We start from the raw sequence: 27331 nt of genomic DNA on the forward strand, positions 1-27331 counted from the left end.
AGACAGTCCTGATTTCAAGTGCTCACTCTACCACTTACCAGCGTGTTAACTGAAGCAAGAAATTAACCTCCCTGAAACTCATAGACTTTGCTATGATGAGCAGATGATCTAAATTAGGTAATTCAAGTAGCCCGGTATTCCATACACAATTGAAGTTCAACATATTGCATCCACTTTTTTTTTTTTAACATCTTTATTGGAGTATAATTGCTCTACAATGGTGTGTTAGTTTCTGCTGTATAACAAAGTGAATCAGCTATACATATACATATATCCCCGTATCTCCTCCCTCTTGTGTCTCCCTCCCACCCTTCCCTATCCCACCCCTCTAGGTGGACACAAAGCACAGAGCTGATCTCCCTGTGCTATGTGGCTGCTTCCCACTAGCTATCTATTTTATATTTGGTAGTGTATATATGTCCATGCCACTATCTCACTTCATCCCAGCTTACCCTTCCCCTCCCCGTGTCCTCAAGTCCATTCTCTAGTAGGTCTGCGTCTTTATTCCTGTCCTTCCCCTAGGTTCTTCAGAACCTTTTTTTTTTTTTTTTTAGATTCCATATATATGTGTTAGCATATGGTATTTGTTTTTCTCTTTCTGACTTACTTCACTCTGTATGACAGTCTTTAGGTCCACCCACCTCACTACAAATAACTCAATTTCATTTCTTTTTATGGCTGAGTAATATTCCATTGTATATATGTGCCACATCTTCTTTACCCATTCATCTGTTGATGGACACTTAGGTTGCTTCCATGTCCTGGCTACTGTAAATAGAGCTGCAATGAACATTGTGGTACATGACTCTTTTTGAATTATGGTTTTCTCAGGGTATATGCCCAGTAGTGGGACTGCTTGGTCGTATGGTAGTTCTATTCTTAGCTGCATCCACTTTTATCATCAGTATTACTCCTCCAGTATGTGGGTTCACTCAGTCCTTTGCTTTTGTCATAAAGAGTTTATGGAGCTTTTCAGGAATTATGTTACATCATGTTTCTCAAACTCTTTTCAGCCCACAGAGCCTGTTTTTCAACTAGAAGTCTTTCTGGGAAAGACAAATAAGGAATAAATGTGTTGAATCAGAGGTGAGGGGGTCCCTCCTGCATCCTCACCCTGGGTGGACCTGAAAGTGTTCCACGGAACTTGCAGACTCAGCAGAGTATAACTTTTAAAAACACCAGTATGGCTGACCTGTGCAGAACCTACCCAACCTCCCTGCCAAGATTCTGGTGTCCAGAGAGGAGCAAACAGCTATGAACTTCCCTATATTCTATGCACCACAGAACTTACCTTCATACGCTTACCTAGATCTCCATGATATGATACCACCAAGTCTTTTCAAAGTCAAATTTACATATTTTTATTAAAATGAATTAACATTCCAATCTGACAGTTCTTGGGAACATCGAATGCCAGTGCCCGGGTGAATATATGTGGCCCATCAAAACTGTAAAGTTGTGTTGTGTTTCTCACACCAAGAAATGTGATTTTTCTTTCCTTTTTTTTTTTCTCCTCCTTTTTCTTAGTATCATTTGTTAATATATCTCTGATACTCTGTGGGACAAAATGTGCCAGGGATTTCAACACTAGAGATACATGGAATAGGGCAGGGAAGAGGGGGTGGATTGTAATAAAGAATACATATCTCAATTTTTTAAAAACAAAAAGAAGGCCCTGAAGTAAACCATACTTCAAAAACAAGCAGCTTGGATTTTGTAAGTGAAGTCATAATGCCCTAAAAGAATTAATTTACTTCCCAAGGACAAGTAGTTGTTGATTTTTCCAGAGAGGCACTTTTGCCCTAAGATTAAACCCAATGGAAACACGAGAGCTCAAAACTGAAGAAAGGGCCACTTAGGTCACTTAAGGGCCAGTGCCTTTTGGACATGAACAATTCTCTTCTGATTATGCAAGCTAGATTTTCACTTAAGAAATATAAAAAAATAAGTTATCAGGAACCAATCAAATTATCCTTCCTTCTTGTCAGTATGTATGGCCAACTTTATTGACAGGCTAGCCCTACACCTGTCATACATAATAAAAGTATGACATACATAATAAAAGTTGTGTATGTCAACTTTTATTATGATTTGAATTGGGTCACCCCAAAAGAGATGTGGGCAAGTCCCCTGGTGCCTCAGAACGTGACCTTATTTGGAAACAGAATCTTTACAAAGATAATCAAGTTAAAATGAGGTTTTGAGGATGGGCCCTAATCCATTATGACTGGTGTCCTTATTAAAAGGGGAAATTTGGAAAGAGAGACACACAAGTAGAAGGAAAATTATGGAAGACACGGAGAGATCATGATCCATAAGCCAAGGAATACCTGAGGCTACAGAAGCTAGATGAGAGGTGTGAAACAGATTCTCCCCTGCGGCACTCAGAAGACACCAATTCTAACACCTGAACTTTGGACTTCAAGCCTCCAGAACTGTGAGACAATAAATTTCTGTTGTTTAAGCCACCCAGGTAGTGGTACTTTGTCATGGCCATTCTAGGAAATTAATACACTATAGAGGCTGGGAGAGCTGAAATCTCTATCTGTGTACTTTCCCAGATGCCCTTGTAGCCAGGGGTGACTATATAACATAATACTGGACAATTAAATGTCAAAGGAAGTCTACTTGAAGCTTCTGGGCAAACGTTTGGTTTAGGATATTGGAGGATTCAGAACTGAGCAGAATGATGAGATCAGAAGGGGGAGTGTGGGAGTTGCGGAAACATCTCAGGTCCTTTACGGCATCGGATTGGTTCCCCAAAGCCCCCTCACCAGAATGGAAAAGCTCCAGTGAAGGATGTACAGCCTTGTGTGTGCTCTAAAGCAGAACAGACGAGCTGTCTAGATAAATTTTTGTAAGGTTGTACTAATTTGTCTACAATTAAGGAGACGACATGGAAATCACTCATGGTCCTGTCCTCTCTGTACAAATCAATTCTCAGCCAGGTGATTAGCCAGTTTGGAAACATCTAGAAGTTAGAAAACAAAAAACAAACAAACAAACAAACACTTTGCCTCAAGATTCTAAACTAAAACCTGAAAATGTCACGGCTTCCCGTCATTGCGTAAGAAATCATTATTTCAAAAGTACCCGTTACAAGTGTCCTGAAATTTCAGGCTACATAACATCAAAATAGTCAGTTAGAATTCCTGGGAACCCGACAGTAGAACATTCCTCTCAGAGAGTGGTTTTCAACTACAGGCAATTTCACCGCCCCCACCCCCACCCCCCAGGGACATCTGGCAATGTCTAGAGACATCTTTGCTTGTCACAAATTGGGGAGAAGAGGAGGTACTATCGGTGTCTAGTGGGTAGAAGCTGGAGATGCTGCTACAAATCCTACAATACACAGAACGGCCTTTACGGCAAAGGATTATCCAGCTCAAAATGTCAATAGCTGAGACACCCTGCTCTAAGATATAGCATAGCATTTAAAAAGAAAATGAGATTTTGTTATAATCAGAAAAGCACGGAACAAGTAGAAATGACTTACTGAAAAAGTGTGGGTGGTGTCCTGAGTTCTACCCCGAACCGCAAATAGAGGAGAGCGAAAATGAACAGCGAAGAGGTAAACAAGAAAAGCAATGTTCAGTAAGTAGGCGTCACGGTGAAGGGGAGAATTTGCCAGGCCCGGAGCGCATGGGTATCACTCAACAGTGGACTGTGTGTTTATCCATGGCAGCTGGCAGGGCGTTGCAGCCTCCTCCACAAACAGATTCATCAATGTGTAAAGCTCCCATTCTTCAGAAACATTTCTAAGACGATATATGGAATCCATTTTCTCCTGATTTTACTTGAAGATGAGTCACACAGGATGCCAGCCATATGCTTGATTTCAGGCTTTTAAATAGTGAGAGCAGCTATCGAAAAAAATTACAGGGTAGGAAAGGCGGACAAAGGCACTAAAAACACTGAATCATTCTCATTTTTATGAGGAGAGGGAGGAGGCATATCCAGCTTAACCAATTTACATCGTTTTGCTTTAGAAAATAAACATATACTTCATGCTGACAACTTTATGCCATGTTTCACATGCTGGAATTAAAATAGTTTTAGGAAAACAGTTGGGAAAATAGAAGAGGGAAGCAATAAAATGACATGGCAAAGATCCATTAGCTATTGAAGTACGTCTATTACTATCCAAGGTAAATCACTAGAAGTTTTTCCTAGTCCTGTAAATAATTCCCTCCCCCAATCCAGGACCTATATGCGTACTGCACCACAAGATAAACTGAGTCACTCTCAGCGACCCACGCACGTTACAGGGGTGAACATTTTATAGCCACAGAGAATCCTGTACTTGAACAAAGGAGTCACTAGGGCTGCTCCTGGAGCACATGTGAATTTTGCAGAGTTTTAAAGGGAATTAAAAATGTTTTATCGGGACTTCCCTGGTGGCGCAGTGGTTAAGAATCCGCCTGCCAATGCAGGGGACACGGGTTCAACCCCTGGTCCAGGAAGATCCCACATGCCACAGAGAAACTAAGCCAGTGCACCACAACTACTGAAGCCCACGCGCTCTAGGGCACACCACAGCTACTGAAGCCCACGCGCTCTAGGGCCCACGAGCCACAGCTACTGAGCCCACGTGCTGCAAATACTGAAGCCTGTGTGCCTTGAGCCCGTGCTCCGCAACAAGAGAAGCCACTGCAATGAGAAGCCCGCACACCACAATGAAGACCCAACACAGCCAAAAATAAATAAATAAATTTGTTTTTTAAAAGAAGTTTTATCACTAAAGGAAATTTACAAATGCAACCCCAAACTTTGAGTTAGTGATCACTTTGAGTTTTTTAGGATCATTAAAAGGAGGAAAAGTGCATTTTCTCCTTTCAAGCAAAAAAATGAACTCAATAGAAGAAATAGTTCCTAATGGAATTATACATAGAATTTGGATATTATTTACCTTAAAACCTCATTAATTAGGACTTCAATAATCTGTATTTGGGGATAGTTTAAACAGAGTGTGGGCTGAAATTAACTCAGCTAAGCAAAGCTTTATAGAAAATGAGAATTGTTAATAATATAAATAAGGTAACAAAATTAAGCAAGCTTCAATCATATGTGTGATTTAAACCATTTTTAAATCCACTTCACTTGTTAAATAGGTCCCCTGGAAGACTGTTCCAGGTACCAACACATCAGGAAAAGGAGGAGAGAAGGGGAGAGGAGGAGAGAGTGGAGGATGGGCCAGGGCAGCAATAGTTAATGTTTATTGTTGCTATTTGCCAGACAGTGTGTTAAGGACTTCCTAACAATTTTTTTTTCATTTCATGCTTACAACAAACAATAACCTGAAGAGGCAGATACAGTTACAGGTCCAGGAACTCTTATCTACAGTTCCAAAATCCAAAAGGATCTGAAAGCTGACGGTTTTTTTCCAAAAGTTATTTGCTGGCAAATCTTGACCTGACAGGATTTGGCAACAAACCCTGACCTGAAGTGACCGAGGCTATTCACAGTCTTGGTGGGTCCCATGCAGCAGAGCTGCTCACAGCTTTTGCCACAGAAGATGAATGTGGTGATTATGGGGTGCTGTCCCAGACCCCACTGAGGAGGAATGTGTAAGGGTGCTTTCTCCATTACCTTTCTGGGGACAATTTCACCTTCCTAAACACTGAAAAATTCTGAATCCAAAACCACAGCAGGCTCCAAGGGTTTCAGACGAGGGGTGTGGACCCTGGGCTGTTCCTGTACAGCAGACCAGGAAACAAAATCTCAGAGGCTGTCCTCTCAGGAACCTGCCCAAGGTCACATCTGGACCAAGTGAGTGTGCAGTAGAGACCAAGATTCAGCCCGGGTAGCTCTGAGTCCAGAACCCGCATGGTAGTATGCAGTCAGGCTTTGGGAGTATAATATATAATTGAAAGTAGTACAACCACATTTAAATGCTACTTTTAACTAACTCAGACAACCCACTCACTTACCGAGTATGCCAAATGAAGGAACTGACTGTCCTTAAGAAGCTTGTACGCAGCCATCACCCACTCACCCGTTTCCCGCTCTCTTCCCGGCCGCCCATTTCTCGAATCCTCTCCAGAATGGCATCCTCCATGGGCCTAAGCGTGCCCGAGCTGCTCCTCAGGAGGGCTGCAATTTTCTCCCTAAAGGAGAAGTACTCGCTCTGTGAGGCTGCGGCTGCATCCACACTGGCCTTCAAACTCTTCTCCAACTCCAGAGAGCGTCTCTTCAAGAGGCTCAGTTCCTGCTCTGAGATATCCCAGACCCGCTGGCCAGCCAGCAGCCTTTCTTGGAGGATCTTAACTTCCCTTTCAAGAGCTTCTTTCGCCTCTACAGCACTGAGCAAGTCCTAAAATAATTTCGGAAAGTGAGGACAGTAGCATTAACAGCCAAAGAGGGGAACCCGCATTTGCTTCTCATTTACCTTGCTTGCTAATGAGTTCAAGGAGTTAGGGTTAAATGCTCATTCCATTTTTAATTTTAGGTGCCCTATCCTCTCTTCATAAAGTTGTTAAATTGTAAAGCTATGTTAGGTAAATTTAGATGTCTGAAGAAGAGAAGGGATATAAAATCAGGGCTAGAAAAAAAAAAAAGGAAACTGACATATAAGCCTTTTCTATGTGGACCTCTGGAAAGAGTTAATAAAAACAAATCATTGGCTAACATACTAGTAGATTCGATCCATATATAGAATATGGTTACAGGCCAATGTGTTCTTAAGTTTGGTGTAAATGGAAATTGATGTTGAGTAAACAGTAAACCCTCAGAGTCCTAATAAGTCACTAAAAGTTATTTGAATGAAGATGTCTCCCCTTAAAACTATTTTAAATAACAGTGTAGAATTATCATAAAACATCATTGTATAAAGGAGAGTAAAATCTTTCTTTCAATATTCATTGACTGTGTATCCCCCTGTCTCATAAAAATAAAACCAATACTGATAGAACCTGCAGAAAGGACATAGAAAGGAGTAGCCATTTGGTGGGTGGGAGGATTAAAAGTTAGAGGGAGATAGAGTACCATACTGAGAAGAATAATTTCAAAGAATATTATATGTATGATTAGGTTTGTAAAAATAAAGGGCATTGGGGCTTCCCTGGTGGCGCAGTGGTTGAGAATCTGCCTGCCAATGCAGGGGACACGGGTTTGAGCCCTGGTCTGGGAAGATCCCACACGCCGCAGAGCAACTAGGTCCGTGAGCCACAATTACTGAGCCTGCACGTCTGGAGCCTGTGCTCCGCAACAAGAGAGGCCGCGAGAGTGAGAGGCCCGCGCACCGCGATGAAGAGTGGCCCCCGCTTGCCACAACTAGAGAAAGCCCTCGCACAGAAACAAAGACCCAACACAGCCAAAAAATAAAAAAAAATAAAAAAATAAAATAAAGGGCATTGAGAAAGTTACCAGTACACCTTCTTCTATTTACTCTATGTAGAATGGTCCAAAGAGGCATAAAAAGGATATCTTTAAAATTCACTTAAAAAAAAAAAAAAAAAAAAAAACACTTGTGGACATCAAGTTCCAAAGTAAGTGAATTCACATCAGATAAAATTAAGCAGTCGGTTAGCCAGCACTTCTATAATACTGTAGTCTAGGTAAATGGCAAACATATTTTTGGTTTTTATTTAAAATAGTATGTTAGGGGCAAAAATAACTAAAAAGAAACAATATCTTCAAATAACAGATTCTACGTCTAAACTGGCCAGCAACATTTCAGGCTGCTAGTTAAAATGCAATCATCCCTTTTGCATTAGAGCTTGAAGACAGGAAGAATGTTACTTGGAATGCTACCTCTTACTTTTTATTTAAAAAAAAAGAAAGAGAATATCTTCCTTTTTTTTTTCTGGTGATTTTTTTAAAAATCAAGGAAGTCTTGGGCATCAATTTGAATGAAAAGTCATCGAGTGGATGTAGGTAGTTAGAGAAAGCTGCCCCTTTCAGAGATGTAATAACTAAACTAATTATAGAAACTAGTTTGTGAAATGCTTTGCTTCTCCAGGTCCTGGCACCAGCTCCATTTCCCCGCTCCCTTTCCAAACCAGTCGTCTGTGCAGAGAAGTCCCATTATTACTGCTAATTAAATTATGTACACTTTATCACAAATACAATATTTTAACACTTTACAGATTTCTTTTCAGATAGTAATACAGTAGCTGCTCAATTAGAGTAACTAGTATCAGCATTGGCGATAATAAATTGGGCCCATGTATTACTTAGAAACTACCATCTAATGTGTGTCTAGAAAACTGAGGTCCTAAGTTCGATGATGCAGGGATGAAAATTAATCCTAATCCCCTCAGAGTTCTAAAACTCGATAGGAAATTACATATTAACTTTTACATTGAAAGAAAGTCCCTAATGCAAAAGAGGGGAGTTTCCATGACCAATGAAGAGACATTTTTACCAGGAATTTACAAAAGATCCTAAAAATACACAAAAAATATATCAGACACTTGAGTACTATAGACTTACTGTCAGTTTGGAATAAACTAATCAATCGGCAGCTTACACCAGGAGACCAATAAACACAATTAAAATATTTCGGCTATGAGGAATTTTTTCCACCCCAATATCAGACTGTTTGCTCACTGCCTTAGAGACCAGGGTCAAAACAGTCTTCTTTAACAAATCCAAAGCACCAATGCTTATGTCTAATAAAAATCAGAAAATTCTTTTGTGGTCATAGAATATAGTGGCACATGGCAGCAGGTCAGACTTTTTTTTTCTGGACACATTTCAGCCCAGTGAACTATATGCTGTTTCTCATATGAAATGCAGACTTGGGAGCCAGCGACAAGGCCTTGGGGACCTGCTCCCCCAGTGCTCTGATTAAGCGCTTCAGAATTCAGAGGCACGCGGCCGGTCTGCTGGAAACAGATGTCCTCAGACTGCAAATGCAATTACTTGTAGAGCTATTGGGAGACAGCGGCTAGAGTGGAGTCTGGTTGCATGGCTACCTCAAGGATACGCTGAAGTAATGTGACATTGGTGTCACCGGCCAGGACCTCGGGACTGCTGTCAGAGCACACTGACACACAGAACAAGAAACAAGTAGCTCCCTCAGAGCAAAAGCAGGGCTGACCTCCACAGAAGAAATCGCACTGGCAAATGAGCACAGGCCCTATCGAGTCAGTGACAGGGATCACTTTAAAAATGTTTTAAATTAACAAATCTTTAGATTCAGTGCTACTAATGCAACAAATGTATAATGACCCCTTCACAATTACTTTTAACAAAAACATTTGTAAATAATATGATCAAGGTGTTCAATTTAACTTCCCAATTAAATGCATTAAGTAATGAAATCATTCAAAGGTTTGTGTTTTTAAAACACAATTGATTCCTATTACGATGTTGCTAACCATCCTATGGATTTGGATATGCCTGAGATCAAACTGCCTCTCAAAACTAAAATGACTAATTATCATCAGGGTAGAAAACGTCTGGCTTGAGCTTAATTCATCCAACCCTAGACAAATTTCATAAAATTAAAAATTCGTTGGTTATTTCTACCTACTGCAGTTAACATTAACAAATAAACTCAGAAATTCCCCCAAACTTGTCCTCTCATACATTGCTGGTGGAAGTATGAATAGGTATAATTTTGATATAAATATCTAAAACATGTAATATGCACAATATCCTTTGGCCCTGTAATTCCATCATCTATTAGAGTGGAAGCTGCAGAGTAACATTTTACTTCAAAATGAGGAAGACCTTTCCCAAATCTGAGCTGTCCCAGTGGCATTATCAACCTTGGAAAATAATAAGAATTCAACTTAAATTGGAAATTCCCATTATTGAAAAACCCGATACAAGTTAACAGTAAATTTAACTGTCCATGAGGCCAGTGTGTTCCTGGGCTTCACTTCAGTACTGCAAAACGCTCTGCCCTGAACTGGTCAGACTGTGCCTGGAGGACCATGGACAGTTCCCAGCTGAACTTTTAAGAGGGACATTGTCAAAATGGAATGAGTTCTGCATCACATACTAGGATTAGACCCATAATAAAAATATTTATGCAATCATGTTATTTTAAATTCTGTTTTAATTTACTTTAAATGTGTTGAATGAACCTAAAGACAAAGCATTGAAAACTTAATTATAGTTACAGAACAGAATGAAAATATTACAAACCTTGACAAGGTAAATACAATAATATAATAAAAACTGGAATGCAGAACGATGGGAGTAAAAAGTAGGAGGCATTAAATTCATCATATATCATAGCAGAACATCTAAAAATACTATCTCAGGTTGTTGAATCAGGAACAGAAATGTATTGCTTTAAAGTCTTAATGGTAATATCAGAGGTTAAAACAAGAGTGTAAAGTGAGGCTAGAAGTGGAAGGAGAGATGATTTTAAATTTTACTTTGGAGCCTTATGAACATTTTTAATTTTTTATAATATGAGCAGATATTATTTTAGTGTTTATTTTCATTTTAATTACTCACCATTTTAGAATGGTGAGCTCCTCTAGCTTATGAGCGCCAGGACCCAGACCTACCCACCATCCTGTTGGCACCAGTACTGGGATGCCTCAGGCCAAGTAGCTAGCTGGGAAGGGATACAGCACCACCAGTAGGCTGGCTGTCTGCCTTAGGACCCCATAATCCCCTAGCCCACCCACCAGAATGCCCAGGACCAGGCCCCACCAACCTGCACACCTGCACTAGCCCTGGGACCCCCAAGACCCACAGCCAGCTGATATTACTTGGCCACAGCCACTAGGAGGTCAACACCAGCTCTGAGATACCTTGGGCCCCTCAGCCAGCCACCCCAGGAACCAACTCCACCCACAAGTAGGCAGACAACAGACCCAGGACCACTGCAACCCAGGAACCTGCCATGTCAGGACCCAGCCCACACACGAAGGAGCCAACACCAGCTCTGGGACACCCTGGGCCACTCAGCCAGCCCCAATTCCTAGAAACATACAATTTTTTCCAAGACTGAATCAGGAAGAAATAGAAAATATGAACAGACCAAACACCAGTAATAAAATTGAATCAGTAATTTTAAAACTTCCAACAAACAAAATTTCAGGATCAGATGGCTTCATAGGTGAATTCTACCAAACATTTAGAGAAGAGTTAACACCTATCCTTCTCGAATTGTTTCAAAAAATTGCAAAGGAAGGAACACTTCCAAACTCATTCCACAAGGCCATGTATTATCCTGATACCAAAACCAGACAAAGAATCACTAAAAAGAAAATTACAGGCTAATACCACTGATAAACATAGATGCAAAAATCGTCAACAATAAATTAGCAAATCAATTTTAACAATACATTAAAATGATCATACCCATGATCAAGAGGGATTTATCCCAGGGATGCAAGGATGTTTCAACATCTCCAAATCCATCAGTGTTATATACTACATTAATATATTGAAAAATAAAAATCATATGATCATCTCAATAGATGCAGGAAAAGATTTTGACAGAATTCAACATCCATTTATGATAAAAAAAAAAACTCTCCAGAGAGTGGGCATAGAGGGAATATACCTCAACATAATAAAGGCCATATATATGACAAGCCCACAGCTAACATCATACTCAATGGTGAAAATCTGAAAGCATTTCCTCTAGGATCTGGAACAAGATAAAGATGCCCACTCTTGCCACTTTTACTCAACATAGTATTGGAAGTCTTAGCCACAACAATCAGACAAGAAAAAGAAATTAAAAGAATCAAAATTGTAAAGGAAGAAGCAAAACCATCATGTTTGCAGATGACATAATACTATACATAGAAAATCCTAAAGATGCCACCAAAAAACTACTGGAACTCATCAATGAATTCAGCAAAGTTGTAGGATACAAAATTAATATGCAAAAATCTGTTGCATTTCTATATACTAACGATGAACTATCGGGAAGAGAAATCAAGAAAACTATCCCATTTGCAATCACATTGAGAAGAATAGAATATCTAGAAATAAATCTAAGGAGGTAAAAGACCTGTATTCAGAAGATTATAAGACACTGATGAAAGAAACTGAAGATGACAGAAACAGATAAAAAAATATACCATGATCATGGACTGGAATAATTAATATTGTTAAAATGACCATACTACCCAAGGCAATCTACAAATTCAATGCAATATCTATCAAAATACCAATGGTATTTTTCACAGAATTAGAACAAATAATTCTAAAATTTGTATGGAAACACAAAAGACCTCAAATAGTCAAAACCTTCTTCAGAAAGAAGAAAAAGCTGGAGGTATCATGCTCCCTGATTTCAAACTACTACACAGAGCTACAGTAATCAAAACTGTGTGGTACTGGCACAAAAACAGACATGTAGATCAATGGAATAGAATAGAGACCCCAGAAATAAACTCACATTTATATGGGCAATTAATCTACAACAAAGGAGGCAAGAATATACTGTAGGAAAAGGACAGCCTCGTCAATAAATGGCGTTGGAAAAACTAGACAGCTACATGCAAAACAATCAAACTGGACTACTTCCTCACACCATACACAAGAATAAATTCAAAATGGATTAAAAACTTAAATGTAAGACCTGAAACCATAAAACTTCTAGAAAAAAAACATAGGCTATATGCTCTTTGACATCAGTCTTAGTAATATTTTTTTGGACCTGTCTCCTCAGGCAAGGGAAACAAAATCAAAAATAAACAAATGGGACTACATCAAACTAAAAAGCTGTTGCACAGCAAAGGAAACTATCAACAAAATGAAAAGGCAGCCTATTGAATGGAAGAAGATATCTGCAAACAATAAATCTTTTAACAGGTTAAAAGCCAAAATATACGAAGAGCTGATACAACTCAACATTAAAAAAAAAAAAAAAAAAAAGAGAGAACAAGATTGAAAAATGGGCAGAGGACCTGAATAGACATTTTTCCAAAAAGACATACAGATGGCCAACAGATCCATGAAAAGATGCTCACCATCACTATTGAAAATCAAAACCACAATGAGATATTACTTCTCACCAGTCAGCACAGTTATTATCAGTAAGACAACAAATAGCAAGTGTTGGTGAGGATGTGGAGAAAAGGAAACCCTTGTTCACAGTTGGTGGAATGTAAATTGGTGCAGCCTCTGTGGAAAACAATATGGAGATTCCTCAAAAAATTTAAAATTGAACAACCATATCATCCAGCAATTCCACTCCTGGATATTTATCCAAAGAAAATGAAAATACTAATTAGAAAAGATATATGCACCCTTATGTTCCTTGCAGCATTTTATATATATATATATATATATATATATATATATACATACACACACACACACACACACACACACACACACACATAACTCAGCTATAAACTGAGCTATAAGAAAAGAATGTATATAACTCAGCTATAAACTCAGCTATAAAAAAAGAATGAAATCTTGCCATTTGCAACAACATGGATGGACCTAGAGGGTATTATGCTAAGTGAAATAAGTCAGACAGAGAAAGACACAGAATCACTGTGTGATTCCATTTATATGTGCAATCTAAAAGACAAATGAACAGACATAACAAAACAGAAATGGAGTCATAGATACAGAGAACAAACAGGTGGTTGCCAGAGGGTAGGGGGATGAGGGAAGGAGAGAAGTAGGTGAGGGAGACTAAGATGTACAAACTTCCAGCTGCAAAATAAATGAGTCATGGGTATGAAATGTACATTGGGGAATAGAATCAATAATTACGTAATACCCTTTTATTGTGACTGACAGTAACTAGACTTACCATGATGATCATTTTGAAATGTACAGAAATATCAAATCACTATGTTGCATAGCAGGAACTAACACAGTGTTGTAGGACAAATATACTTGAAAAACAAACAAACTCATCGGTTGCCAGGGGTGGGAGGTAGGGGAAGGGGGAATTGGATGAAGGCAGTCAAAAGGTACAATCTCCCAGTTAAAAGACAAATAAATCCTAGGGATGTGATGTACAACATGATAAGTATAATGAACGCTGCCGTATGTTATACGGGACAGCTGTTAAGAGAGTAAATCCTGAGAGTTCTCATCACAAGGAAAAAATTTTCTATTTCTTTAATTTTCTATCTATACGAGATGATGGGTGCTCACTAAACTTATTGTGTAATCATTTCACAATGTATGTAAGTCAAACCATTATGCTCTACTTATACAGTACTGTTTAGCGATTATATCTCCATAAAACTGGAAAAAAAGAGAGAACCAGGATGAGGACGTGAATTATAGGGATTTTGATCCTGACTTGCTACAGTGAAGAACTGTCAAACAATTAAGACTGCACAGAGGAGGTGGACCTCCTGTGAGTTCCCTGCCTCTGGAGGAGTTCAAGGGAAGGCTGGGCACTAGCTAGACAGGGACATTTTAGAGATGATTCTTATTTCAAATAGAGAGTTAGATGATCTAGATTCTAAAAGACCTTAGGGTCACTTCCAACATTGTGATTCTATGATTATAAAGAGATCTTTAACTTCTTTAGTAATTTATCCTGTCTGATTATTTCTCACTTCCAGGAACTCTTTCCATATGTCTGTACTCTTAAAATAACCATACATTTAGTTTAATCCCTAGATAAAAGTAAATAACTAGGAAAAGGAAATTAAAACACTGAGCATCAATTATGTGCCGGGCTTGTCTTGAGTACCATATGTAGATTACATCATTCAATCCTAACGATAACTGTAAGAGGTAGATCATTAAATTATTTTCCCATTTTACATACAAGAAACTGAAGTTCAAAGAGGTAAAGTCATATGCCTCAGATCACACAGCCAAATGATTCTGGAGCCTATATTAAAAACCCAAGAGCCTCGCCTCTGAGCCACCCTGCTCAGTGTGTCTCTCGTAGCCTCTCCCCTCTTACACACTCTGCTGTAGACAACAAACCAAGAAAGCAGAAGGGACATCCTTCCAAACCAAGCCTGCTGACTCCAAAACCAATATTCTTTCCTAGCTTCAATTCTGGCCAATAGAATTAAGGAAAATGTGAACAGTGTGAAGGAAAATAAGCTATTTTAAATCCATTACGTAAGTTTAATTTCTGATTCACTGATTGAAATGTCTGGTCTATAGGAAATGTGTGTGGCTAATGTAGATAAAGTGACTACTTTTCTCAGCATTAGATTATTTCGAGACAACAGCAACAAAAAAAGGTGCCAATCTATAAAAGTTTTTAAAACGTACTGCAATTTTAACTATTAAAGATTCTCAAATAATATATTATCCATATGTATAATAAATCACCTGGATTTTTATTTGGGAATTTTCATAAAGTAACTTAAAAAAAATCATTAAGATAATAAGAAAAGCTGAGTTTGGTAGAAACAGCACCCCAGCCCTGCAGATACTTCTACCTCAGCAGTCATTCTGGACTTTTAATAAAGTAAGTTTCCAACCTCAAAAACAGAGCTTTAGAAAGCATTATGAAAACTCTCCCTGAGAACATTAATGTGCCAGCAAAACCACTTGACAGTGTTTTTCAGTAGTAAATCTTTGGAGTCATAATCCCATGAATGAGCACTTTATTAAAGACCTCAAGTTTTTTACTGCCCATATTTTTTTAATAATTTGTATTATTTTGGCAGGAACTTGATCCCAATGTGAATGTGTTTCACAAGTCTGAACAGTGTTGCATCATCAGTCATTTACAAGTAAAGACACATATAAGAAGAGGAATAAGTTCTGTATTTTTAATGTGCTCTTGCAATACATTGTCATTTCCTACTGCTCATCTCCAGAAAAGTCTGAGAGTCTTAAACTTCACTAAGAAGGTTTACTTATAGGTAGAATATTGAAAGTGTAATTTTCAAATAATTTTATGTATATGTTAAGACAAAGCAAATGAGTAAATATTATTGTTAGGATCCAAAAGATACTAATATAAAGTTAAAAGATATTAATTTATTAATAAATTAATTAATTTTAAATGTTTTAAATTAATTTTTTAATCAATTAATTTTAATTAAAAGTAATATTCTAATTAACTCTAGAATATTACTTTTAATTAAAAATACCAGTATTAATTTATTACTAAAAAAAGTATTTCTAGCTCTGTCCACTGAAAGCAATGACACCCCAATAGCAATGAGCACACCTAAAGCCTGAATCTTGTTTCTAAGCACCATTCCCCAGTAAAAGGAGCCAAAGCTCCATAGAGAATAGGTTGCTTTTAGTTCTGTGGTCTGAAAATTGAGCCTAAGATGTCATATTCTGTCAAAAGGCAAGGAAGCATTGAAAGACTAAAGGAGTCAGGTTATAAGGTCACAGAGACCATCTTGTAGGGACTCGTCCTGGCCAAACATGGAGGATTGGAAAGCCAAAAGGAGAATAATTGATTATAACATATTAAGTATCAATAAATAAAAATCCATGTGTCCATAGAATTGAAAATAAAAGGTAAGAAAACAAAAAGCTTTTCTTTATGTAAGAATGTCAACTAATAAGTAGAAGGAAGGATGAAATTAGAATATTACCACTTTGCCACCCCTGATGTAAGTTAATCCAGAAAAGAATCAATGGATGATGACATCACTAGGTCAACTTGATGCGGAACAGAAATAACCTGCCAATGATCACCCCACAGATACCTTACTTAACTGCAGGGAAAAGAAAATGTACCTTTACACTAAAGATATGGGCAATCAAACTTAGTTTCAGCAACAATGGAAAAATCTAACACTATCTGCTTCTAATGCAATGCAATATGAAGTATACAACTTTAGCTTTGAAATATTCTTGCCAAAAAGGTTTAACCTGGGGACTTCCCTGGTGGCGCAGTGGTTAAGAATCCGCCTGCCAATGCAGGGGACAGAGGTTCAATCCCTGGTCCAGGAGGATCCCACATGCTGCAGAGCAACTAAGCCCGTGCGCCACAACTACTGAGCCTGTGCTCTAGAGCCCACAAGCCACAACTACTGAGTCCACATGCCACAACTACTGAAGCCCGTGTGCCTAGAGCCTGTGCTCCACAACAAGAGAAGCCACCACAATGAGAAGCCCACTCACCACAACAAAGAGTAGCCCCTGCTCACCACAGCTAGAGAAAGCCCATGTGCAGCAACAAAGGCCCAACGCAGCCAAAAATTAATTAATTCATTAATTTTTTGTGAAAAAAGGTTTAACCTTAATCCAATACAGCCCCTAGATCCAACTTTAAGTGTACAGGGCATAGATAAGCAAGTTAAATAACATCTTGAAGAAACAATCAGACTACTGCTCTGTACTCTGTACAAGTCAATAATATTTTTTGAAAAACTATAAAAGGTTAAACATAACAAATAAATGCAATGAATGAACCTAGACTGAGCCCCAATTTGGGAAAGAAAACAGCTATAAAAGACATTCTTGTAGAAAATGATGAAATTTGAATGTCAATATTAGATGGTTATTGATTATCTATTGCTGTGTAACAAATTAGCCCAAACTTAGTGGCTTAACACAACAAACATTTATTATCTCACAGCACTATGGGCCAGAAATCTGGGACTGACTTAGCTGGGTGTTTCTTGCTCAAGGTCTCTCAGAAGGTTATAGTCAAGCTGTTGACCAGGGCTACTGTCATCTCAAGATCATCTGAAGGAGGATCCACTTCCAAGCTCACTCACATGGTAGCTGATAGGCCTCGGTTCCTGGGCACCTGGGCCATGCAGCTGGCTACCTGAGTGCCCCACCACATGACAGCTGGTGTTCCTCAAAAGCAATGATGCAAGGGAATTCAAGAGAGTGTATCTAAGACAAAAGCCACAGTGTTTTCATAACCCAACCTCATAAGTGAGATCCCACCACTTCTGACATATTCCACTCACTGGAAGTGAGCCAATTCATCCAGCCCACAAGGGGAGGCGGATTAAATTCCACCTCTTAAGGAGTACAAAAAACTTGTGGGTCTGATAACCTCCAAGGATGATATTGTGGCATTATTGTTGACTTTTAGATGTGATAATGATATTGTGATTATGTACGGTAATGTCCGTATTCTTAGAATATATATGCTGCTGTAGTCAGAAACAATACATACGATGTCTAAACCTATTTTGTGTGTGTGTGTGTGTGTGTGTGTGTGTGTGTGTATACAAAGTAATAAAGCAAATACAGCAAAATGCTAACAACTGTTGCATTTGGGTGGGTAATAAATGGATGTTCATTGTATTCCTTTCTATACATGTTTGAAATTTTTTGTAAGAAAAATTTGAAGAAAAATAATTGAGTTATTTGAATTGTGTCCCTTCAAAATTCGTATGTTGAAGCCCTAGCATCCAACGTGATGGTGTCTGGAGATGGGACCATTGAGAGGTAATTACATTTAGATGAGGTCACTAAATGTAATTACCTCCCAGCCTCCAGAACTATGAGAAATAAATGTCTGTTTTTTAAGCCACCCAGTGTATGGCATTTTATTATGATAGCCGAAGGAGACTAAGACAAGGTGCTCAAATGATTGAAGTGACTTGATAACAGTGATAAAATTTTTACTCATTTCACAAAGTTAATGTGACAGAAGAAGAAATCCAGTGGTAAGAAGGGCTTTTGATACAGAGAATTGGGGGGAAATAGAAATTATTATCATTACTGTGGATCACTTTCATATTCCAACTTCCCATCTCACCTCAGCCTGGCAGTGAGGTCACTGTAGACCTGGAAGACCTAAGAGATGATCCCACAAAGATGGCTCCTTCTACTGTATCCCGCCAACTCCAGAACCCCCGTCACAGCCTGTGGGACACCACTGAACCCTCACCCTTCATGGAGCCTCTCTTTTTCAGCATTAGTCATTCCTTAATTTTAAACTCCATCTCCTTTACTCTTCAGTGTTCTCCTATGTATTTTATTAACTGATTGCACTAGCTCACTTTTGCTTTTGGAAATTAATTGTTATTATTAATCCCATAATTAGTTTCCTTGACACAAAATTTTAAAAATATAATTAAAGGATTATATAGTGTTAAAAAAAATACAGTATTAATTCCCATGCTCAAACAGGCTCCAGCTAATTTAAAAGGTAAAGCAATTCATTGGATAAATAAAAGTTTGGAATTAAGAGTCACTTCCCTTTGGCAATATCTCTCAAAATTACAAACCCCATATCCTTTGACCCAGCAAGTCTACTTCTAGGATTTTCGTCTTGCTGATATAGTCTCACATATGAGAACTGATAGATTATTCATAGCAGCCTTGTGTATAATAGTGTGTAGTGTCTTACCAATTTTTTTAAAAGTAAATAAAAAGAAAAACATAGAGGTGCAGAGTATGTTGCCATTTGTGTTAAAAATAAATAAAAAGAATATGCATATATATATGTAGAATATTTCTAGAAAGGTATATAAGAAATTGTTAACAGGTTGCCTCTAGAGAGACCAACTGGGTGGCTGGGGGGAAGGGATTGGGGGATAACTTCTCATCACATTCCCCTGTGTCCATTTAGAATTTTGTATCTTGTGAATGCATTACCTATTTGTTCAAAAATTAATTTAAAAATTTTGTAATCCTTACAGTTTAACCAAATAAGACGTATTAGCTACAAACTTTTTACTTTGAAGTGTTTTGTATTTCTTTTTTTCTAATTAGAAAAAAACTGTATCCAATGGCCAGATCAGGTCACTGACTCCCATGGAGCCCCAGCCCTCCTGCTGAGAGGAGCCTTTGAAATTGCAGTCAATAACACTAGTGTGCTCATCCACAGCTGGTTTTCAATTTCTGCTTCATAAACACGCTCCACATACTGTACCTGGTTCAGCTTGTCTTTCTCTTCAACGCAGGAGGCAGCTTTTTGCTGCTCTCTGTTTACTTCTGAAGCCAGCCTCGTGATTGTTTCTCTGCTAGCTTTTGCCTCCATCTCATGGACATTTTTAGTCTCTTCAAGAGTAACAATTTGTCCTTTCACGAATGCGTTTTCCTTGCACAGCTCTCCAAGCTGAAGAGAAAGCAATTACAGCTGTCCCGTAAAAATTAATAATTTCATACCACTCTAAGCAATTCTGATCTATAAACCCCAATGATCGCATTATCACATGAAAACAGGAAAAGAGCTATCCCTCCATCCACTCAAAAGATAACTTTTTCAAAGGCAGCCTCTAAATGCTCTTGTTATGTGCAGACCCAGTGGTCAAATTAAAATTAATCAAAAGGTAGCTACAAGGCAACAATGATGAGAGTTCAGCCAAAAGCTCCCAGAAGAACAAGCATCAGCAAGCCCCTGGCTGCTAAATACTCAAGGGCCGGTGATGTTTCTACAGTTACAGCAGGCAAGGAAGCAAGGGCGTTCTATTCAGCCCACATCCACTGGCACCAACTGCCTGCAAGGTGTTACCTGGCACAGGGTGGGGACATACAGAGAATAAAGCAGGACTCTTTTTTTTTTTAATTAATTAATTTATTTATTTATTTATTTTTGGCTGTGTTGGGTCTTCGTTTCTGTGCGAGGGCTTTCTCTAGTTGCGGCAAGCGGGGGCCACTCTTCATCGCGGTGCGCGGGCCTCTCACTATCGTGGCCTCTCTTGCTGTGGAGCATGGGCTCCAGACGCGCAGGCTCAGTAGTTGTGGCTCACGGGCCTAGTTGCTCTGCGGCATGTGGGAATCTTCCCAGACCAGGGCTCGAACCCGTGTCCCCTGCATTGGCAGGCAGATTCTCAACCAGTGCGCCACCAGGGAAGCCCAGGACTCTCTTTTTTAAAAAAAGAAAGTCCTACTTATTAATATAAGCATAGAAAAATCCTGAATAACATGCTCAAACAATGTATTCGAGTGGTTAGCTGGGAGAATAAGACTTGTATGATTTACAAGGAGGGAAAATAAAACCAACCAGGCTCCTTGGCCCCAGGGAAACAGCCATGAAGACAGCTCAAGGATGCCTGTAGAAAGACCTGAAACCCCTCATGACAGGGTCAGCATTTGTGTTAGGACAATCAGGGGAAGTGACGTATCTTTTAGCCTCAGCAATTTGCCAACATGGTGCCCTGCTCCTGACTCAGGGCCGTTCCCTCTCTCTTGAACACTTTTCCTCATATTTGTATGCTTCCTCTCCAACATCCTTTCAAAGTCCCCATCTCAGAGGGGCACTCCTCGGCCAGTCTACCTAAAGTAGCATCCCATGCCTCTAGCCTGCTTCACTCTCTTTCCCCATATCCTGATTTGTTATTCTTCTTTGCACCTTTTACTACATGGGATAATACTGGATATTTGTTTATTTCCTCAGCATCTTTAACCACAACAATGGAAGCTCTAGGAGGGCACAGACTCAGTCTTGTCTCATTCACTGCTGTATCCCAGCACCCAGAACAGTGTCTAGCATCCTGTAATCACTCACTAAATGTATGGGAAATGGATGAATGAATGTCAAATAAGGAATCCCTTCTTTTCTACTGTTTCCTTAGAGTGTGTGTGTACATGTGGTTATAAGGGCAATAAAAGTAAGGGAATGGCTTTGAAATTGCAGTGGTTTTGTTCACCTTCTCAGGGGAACACCTAGTGAGTGTTCAAGACAGTAGCCTTTTTGCTCTTGGCTAGTGAGATTTTTGGGTTTTTTTTTTTTTTAAGACAGGGACCTCCTCAGGTGATTGGGATGCCAAAACTCTAGGGTCCCAGTACCTGTTTAAAATATAGGTTATATTATCATTCAGGTATGGTGAGGCCAACAGATCAGGAGACACTGAAACTGTGTTACTCACAGTTTCTGAGAGGAAGGGGCACACCATGCCATGCAGGGCCACCCAGGGAGCACCAGGGCTGGTCAGGAGACAGAGAGAGCCAGGAGAAAACATGTTTTCCACAGGAAGGAATGGGTGAGGCAGGGTAAGCAAGCTTAGAATTGCCTAGTTTGCGTAATTTCAGTGGGTTCTGGAGTGTAGGCGCCATCTCTAGTTGTCTGGCACCTGACCCTGGGGTGATTAGTTGGATAGTGGCCCAGAGTATAAAAGCCTGATAGAAGAAGTGGCTGGGGTATGGGCTCTGTATTGGTTGTTGGTTTGCATATGAAAGCTGTGCACCCAGGAGAGTCATTTACTAGGAATTGGCTAATCCTGGGACCCAGTCTTTCCTGGGTCAGCAAGGCCCCAGATGTCAAAGCATTCGAAGTACAGAATATAAAAAGGCAAGATTAATACAGTATTAACACCCAGATTAGCACCTGGAGATTGTCTCTGATGAGGGAAAGGGTGCCGGAAAGAAGAAGCTTCTTAATTTCCTTTTCTTTTCCCCACCACTTGGCTTTAAAGATAACCCCCCAAACTACAATGTGAAGTGGACTTTTCCTGCCAGGCTCCTGGTCACATGTTAGCAACAGGGAAGAGGAGGAGCCGAATCCAGCACCTTGAGGGTATCAGACAGACCCCAGGCCTGAGCAACCAAAACCCATGAGTGAGGTGGAACTTCCTGAAGCAAAATGTTATCATTTCGCAGCTTTCACAGAGTTCATGTGGGACGCTTACTAATAACCCACTGAGGGGAGGCCTTTAAGAATGGCTGCATCGGGCTTCCCTGGTGGCACAGTGGTTGGGAATCTGCCTGCCAATGCAGGGGACACGGGTTTGAGCCCTGGTCTGGGAAGATTCCACATGCCATGGAGCAACTAGGCCCGCGAGCCACAACTACTGAGCCTGAGCATCTGGAGCCTGTGCTCCGCAACAAGAGAGGCCGCAATAGTGAGAGGCCCATGCACCGCAATGAAGAGTGGCCCCCGCTTGCCGCAACTAGAGAAAGCCCTCGCACAGAAACGAAGACCCAACACAGCCAAGAATTAATTAATTAATTAACTAATTTTAAAAAATAAATAAATACGGGAGTCCATGTATTTAAAAAAAAAAAAAAAAAAAGAATGGCTGCATCCCCAGTGGTCATTGCAGTGCTGTTTACAATAGCCAAGACATGGAAGCAACCTAAATGTCCATCAACAGATGAATGGATAAAGAAGATGCAGTACGTATACACAATGGAATATTACTCAGCCACAGAAAAGAATGAAATAATGCCATTTGCAGCAACATGGATGGACTTAGAGATTATGATACTAAGTGACGTAAGCCAGACAGAGAAAGAAAAATATCATATGCTATCGCTTATATGTGGAATCTAAAAAAAAATTATCCAAATGAACTTATGTACAAAATAGAAATAGACCCACAGACATAGAGAACAAACTTATGGTAACCAAAGGGGAAAGGGGGGGAGGGATAACTTAGGAGTTTGAGGCTAACGTATACACGCTACTATATATAAAATAGACAACCAACAAGAACCTACTTTATAGCACAGGGAACTATACTCAATAATTTATAATAACTTATAAGGGAAAAGAATCTGAAAAAGAATATATATATAATACATATATATATATATATATATATATTACTGAATCATATGTATATGAATCACTTTGCCGTACACCTGAAACTAACACAACATTGTAAATCAACTATACGTCCATTTAAATAAATAAATAAATATTTTTTTAAAAAAGAGAATGGCTGCATGGAAATCTATCAGGAAGCAAGGATATGAAAGGTTTATAAATGAGCAAAGATATGGTGTCCATTCAAATACCTTCAGGCTCTCTAATGAATCACTACAGTCCAGGTAGTGATATAATTAATTTCCATCTCAATGGCAACCTACCATTAAAGTAGGATTTTTATTTATTTGGCTTTAGTGTAAAATTAAAAAGTACTTTAGAGATAATCTTAACCTTATGCTCAAAAAGTATCCCAAAAATGACACACAGGGCTTCCCTGGTGGCTCAGTGGTTGGGAGTCTGCCTGCCGGTGCAGGGGGCGTGGGTTCGAGCCCTGGTCTGGGAGGATCCCGCGTGCCGCGGAGCGGCTGGGCCCGTGAGCCACGGTTACTGGGCCTGCGCGTCTGGGGCCTGTGCTCCGCAGCGGGAGAGGCCGCGGTAGTGGGAGGCCCGCGCACCGCGATGAAGGGTGGCCCTCGCTCGCCGCAGCTAGGGAGAGCCCTCGCACAGAAGCAAGGACCCGACACAGCCATAAATAAATAAATTAATTAATTAATTTAAAAAAAAAAAAAAAATGACACACAGCTGGTTTTGGTTTTGGTTGTGTGTGTGTATGTGTTTCTGTCTGTAACTAAAATAAACAAACAAAAATCTTCCTAAAACAAATCATTAAAATGAATAATTAGTTGTATTTGACAACCTAAATACATTTTAGACAAAACAATCAATCCCTTCTGGAGAATAATTAATCTCAAATAATGCTAGAAAGGATCATGGAATTGAGTCTCAGAGAGGTGATATGGTTTTTCCCAGGTCACGCAGTCAATTAATACTGTACTAGGGCTCCTGTCCTGTTCTCCTGCACCCCCAGACTCAACTACAGCTCTTCCTTTATGGCACACTTCAGAATGACCACTAAATGTATAGTCTTTTTAATCTTCATACAAATACCTTTAGAATTAAATCTTCATCTGATGCCTTTTCATTCTTCTTCCCTGGATCTAGGCAGTCATGAAGTTGAGTCAGAAATTCCTCATGTTTCCTGCAATTCTGTGAGACTTGATCCTTATTCTCCTCGTTTTCCTTTAAACATTTTCTGTCGGGCAAATAACAAATAAGTCAAGTTTTAACACCAAAGAAGATAACACTCGTCAAAGTTCAGAACTCAAGCTCTCTGTCGGGAAGTAACCAATAATCATTTCAACACAACACAGTTTCCCAGACACAGAGCACGATATCGTCTTGCAAGCCCAGTAAAAGAGGGAGAAAAGTGGAAACAACTCTGGGGCACGTACACTTCGCAGAAATGTAGGGAGATCTGTACGGCATCTTAGCAAGGGAGACAGATTATCTGCCTCCTGTTCCTGACATTTTAGGATCTGCAGAAGTGGAAGGTGGTTCTCTAGATCACACATGGATCCACGCAGCTGTGAGTCTCTGTTGTGGCTTCGTGGGGAAGAAAGAGAGTGATGCTACATTGGGTCTAGAGACCATGCTTTGGTCACTACACAGTGATCCATAAGGGTTACTTAGAGCTTTCCCTGGCTCATGGCCAAGCATAACTATAATAAAAAATACATCAGGGGGGACGAGGCAAGATGGCGGAAGAGTAAGACGCGGAGATCACCTTCCTTCCCACAGATACAGTAGAAATACATCTACACGTGGAACTGCTCCTACAGAACACCCACTGAACGCTGGCAGAAGACGTCAGACCTCCCCAAAGGCAAGAAACTCCCCACGTACTTGGGTAGGGCAAGAGAAAAAAGAAATAACAGAGACAAAAGAATAGGGACGGGACCTGCACCAGTGGGAGGGAGCTGTGAAGGAGGAAACGTTTCCACACACTAGGAAGCCCCTTTGCGGGCAGAGACTGCGGGTGGCGGAGGGGGGAAGCTTCGGAGCCACGGAGGAGAGCGCAGCCACAGGGGTGCGGAGGGCAAAGCGGAGAGATTCCCGCATGGAGGACCGGTGCCGACCAGCACTCACCAGCCCGAGAGGCTTGTCTGCTCACCCGCCGGGGCGGGTGGGGGCTGGGAGCTGAGGCTCGGGCTTCGGTCGGATCGCAGTGAGAGGACTGAGGTCGGCGGCGTGAACACAGCCTGGAGGGGGCTAGTGCCTCACAGCTAGCCGGGAGGGAGTCCGGGAAAAAGTCTGCAGCTGCCGAAGAGGCAAGAGACTTTTTCTTGCCTCTTTGTTTCACAGCGCGCAAGGAGAGGGGATTCAGAGCACCGCCTAAACGAGCTCCAGAGACGGGCGTGAGCCACGGCGATCAGCGCGGACCCCAGAGACGGGCAGGAGACGCTAGGGCTGCTGCTGCCGCCACCAAGAAGCCTGTGTGCCACCAAGAAGCCTGTGTGCGAGCACAGGTCACTCTCCACACCGCCCCTCCCGGGAGCTGGTGCAGCCCGCCAACGGCCAGGCTCCCGTGATCCAGGGACAACTTCCCCGGGAGAACGCACGGCGCGCCTCAGGCTGGTGCAACGTCATGACGCCTCTGCCACCGCAGGCTCGCCCCACCTCCTCCGTACCGCTCCCTCCCCCCGGCCTGGGTGAGCCAGAGCCCCTGAAGCAGCTGCTCCTTTAACCCCATCCTGTCTGGGCGGGGAACAGACGCCCTCAGGCGACCTACATGCAGAGGCGGGTCCAAATCCAAAGCTGAACCCTGGGAGCTGTATGAACAAAGAAGAGAAAGGGAAATCTCTCCCAGCAGTCTCAGAAGCAGTGGATTAAAGCTCCACAAACAACTTGATGTGCCTGCATCTGTTGAATACCTGAATAGACAACGAATCATCCCAAATTCAGGAGGTGGACTTTGGGAGCAGGATATATTAATTTTTCCCCTTTTTCTTTTTTTGTGAGTGTGTATGTGTATGCTTCTGGGTGAGATTTTGTCTGTATAGCTTTGCTTTCACCATTAGTCCTAGGGTTAGGTCTGTCCGTTTTTGTTTGTTTGTTTTGTTTTGTTTTGTTTTGTTCTTTTTTTACTTAAAAAAAATTTTTTTTCCTAATAAATGTTTTCTTAATAATTTTTCCTTATTTCCTATTTTTAGAAATTAAAAAAAAAATTTAATAAGTTTTTTCATATTTTTTATTTTTAAAGATTAAAATTTTTTTTCTTAATAAATTTTTTCTTATTTTTTATTATAAAAAATTAATAAATCTATTTTTTTTAATTAAAAAAAATTTTCTTAATAAATTTATTCTTAATTTTTTTCTTATTTTTTATTATAATAGTTTTATTTTATTTTATTTTATCCTCTTTCTTTCTTTCTTTCTATTTTTTTCTCCCTTTTATTCTGAGCCGTGTGGATGAAAGGCTCTTGGTGCTCCAGCCAGGCATCAGGGCTGTGCCTCTGAGGTGGGAGAGCCAACTTCAGGACACTGGTCCACAAGAGACCTTCCAGCTCCACGTAATACGAAACAGCGAAAATCTCTCAGAGATCTCCATCTCAACATCAAGACCCAGCTTCATTCAACGACCAGCAAGCTACAGTGCTGGACACCCTATGCTAAACAACTAGCAAGACAGGAATACAGCCCCATCCATTAGCAGAGAGGCTGCCTAAAATCATAATAAGGCCACAGACACCCCAAAACACACCACCAGATGTGGACGTGCCCACCAGAAAGACAAGATCATCCACCAGAACACAGGCACTAGTCCCCTCCACCAGGAAGCCTACACAACCCACTAAACGAACCTTAGCCACTGGGGACAGATACCAAAAACAACGGGAACTACGAACCTGCAGCCTGTGAAAAGGAGACCTCAAACACAGTAAGATAAGCAAGATGAGAAGACAGAAAAACACACAGCAGGTGAAGGAGCAGGGTCAAAACACACCAGACCTAACAAACGAAGAGGAAATAGGCAGTCTACCTGAAAAAGAATTCAGAATAATGATAGTAAAGATGATCCAAAATCTTGGAAACAGA

The 27331-nt window shown here is 40.3% G+C and overlaps 1 protein-coding gene across 2 annotated transcripts in view; it reads right to left on the bottom strand.

Annotated features, from left to right (window-relative positions):
• Positions 1 to 27331, bottom strand: part of CCDC170 (coiled-coil domain containing 170) — a 96693-nt gene that overhangs the window by 27248 nt on the left and 42114 nt on the right. For both annotated transcript variants that reach the window (XM_068550961.1, XM_068550962.1), the window contains exons 4-6: positions 24344 to 24488; positions 19676 to 19861; positions 5996 to 6313 (exon numbers count right to left, since the gene is read on the bottom strand). In XM_068550961.1, coding sequence (XP_068407062.1) covers positions 5996 to 6313; positions 19676 to 19861; positions 24344 to 24488 — 649 coding nt within the window. The remainder of the gene's footprint in view (positions 1 to 5995; positions 6314 to 19675; positions 19862 to 24343; positions 24489 to 27331) is intronic.

The sequence above is a fragment of the Eschrichtius robustus genome, chromosome 9 (assembly GCF_028021215.1).
Source record: "Eschrichtius robustus isolate mEscRob2 chromosome 9, mEscRob2.pri, whole genome shotgun sequence".
In the NCBI taxonomy this organism is placed as follows: Eukaryota; Metazoa; Chordata; class Mammalia; order Artiodactyla; family Eschrichtiidae; genus Eschrichtius; species Eschrichtius robustus.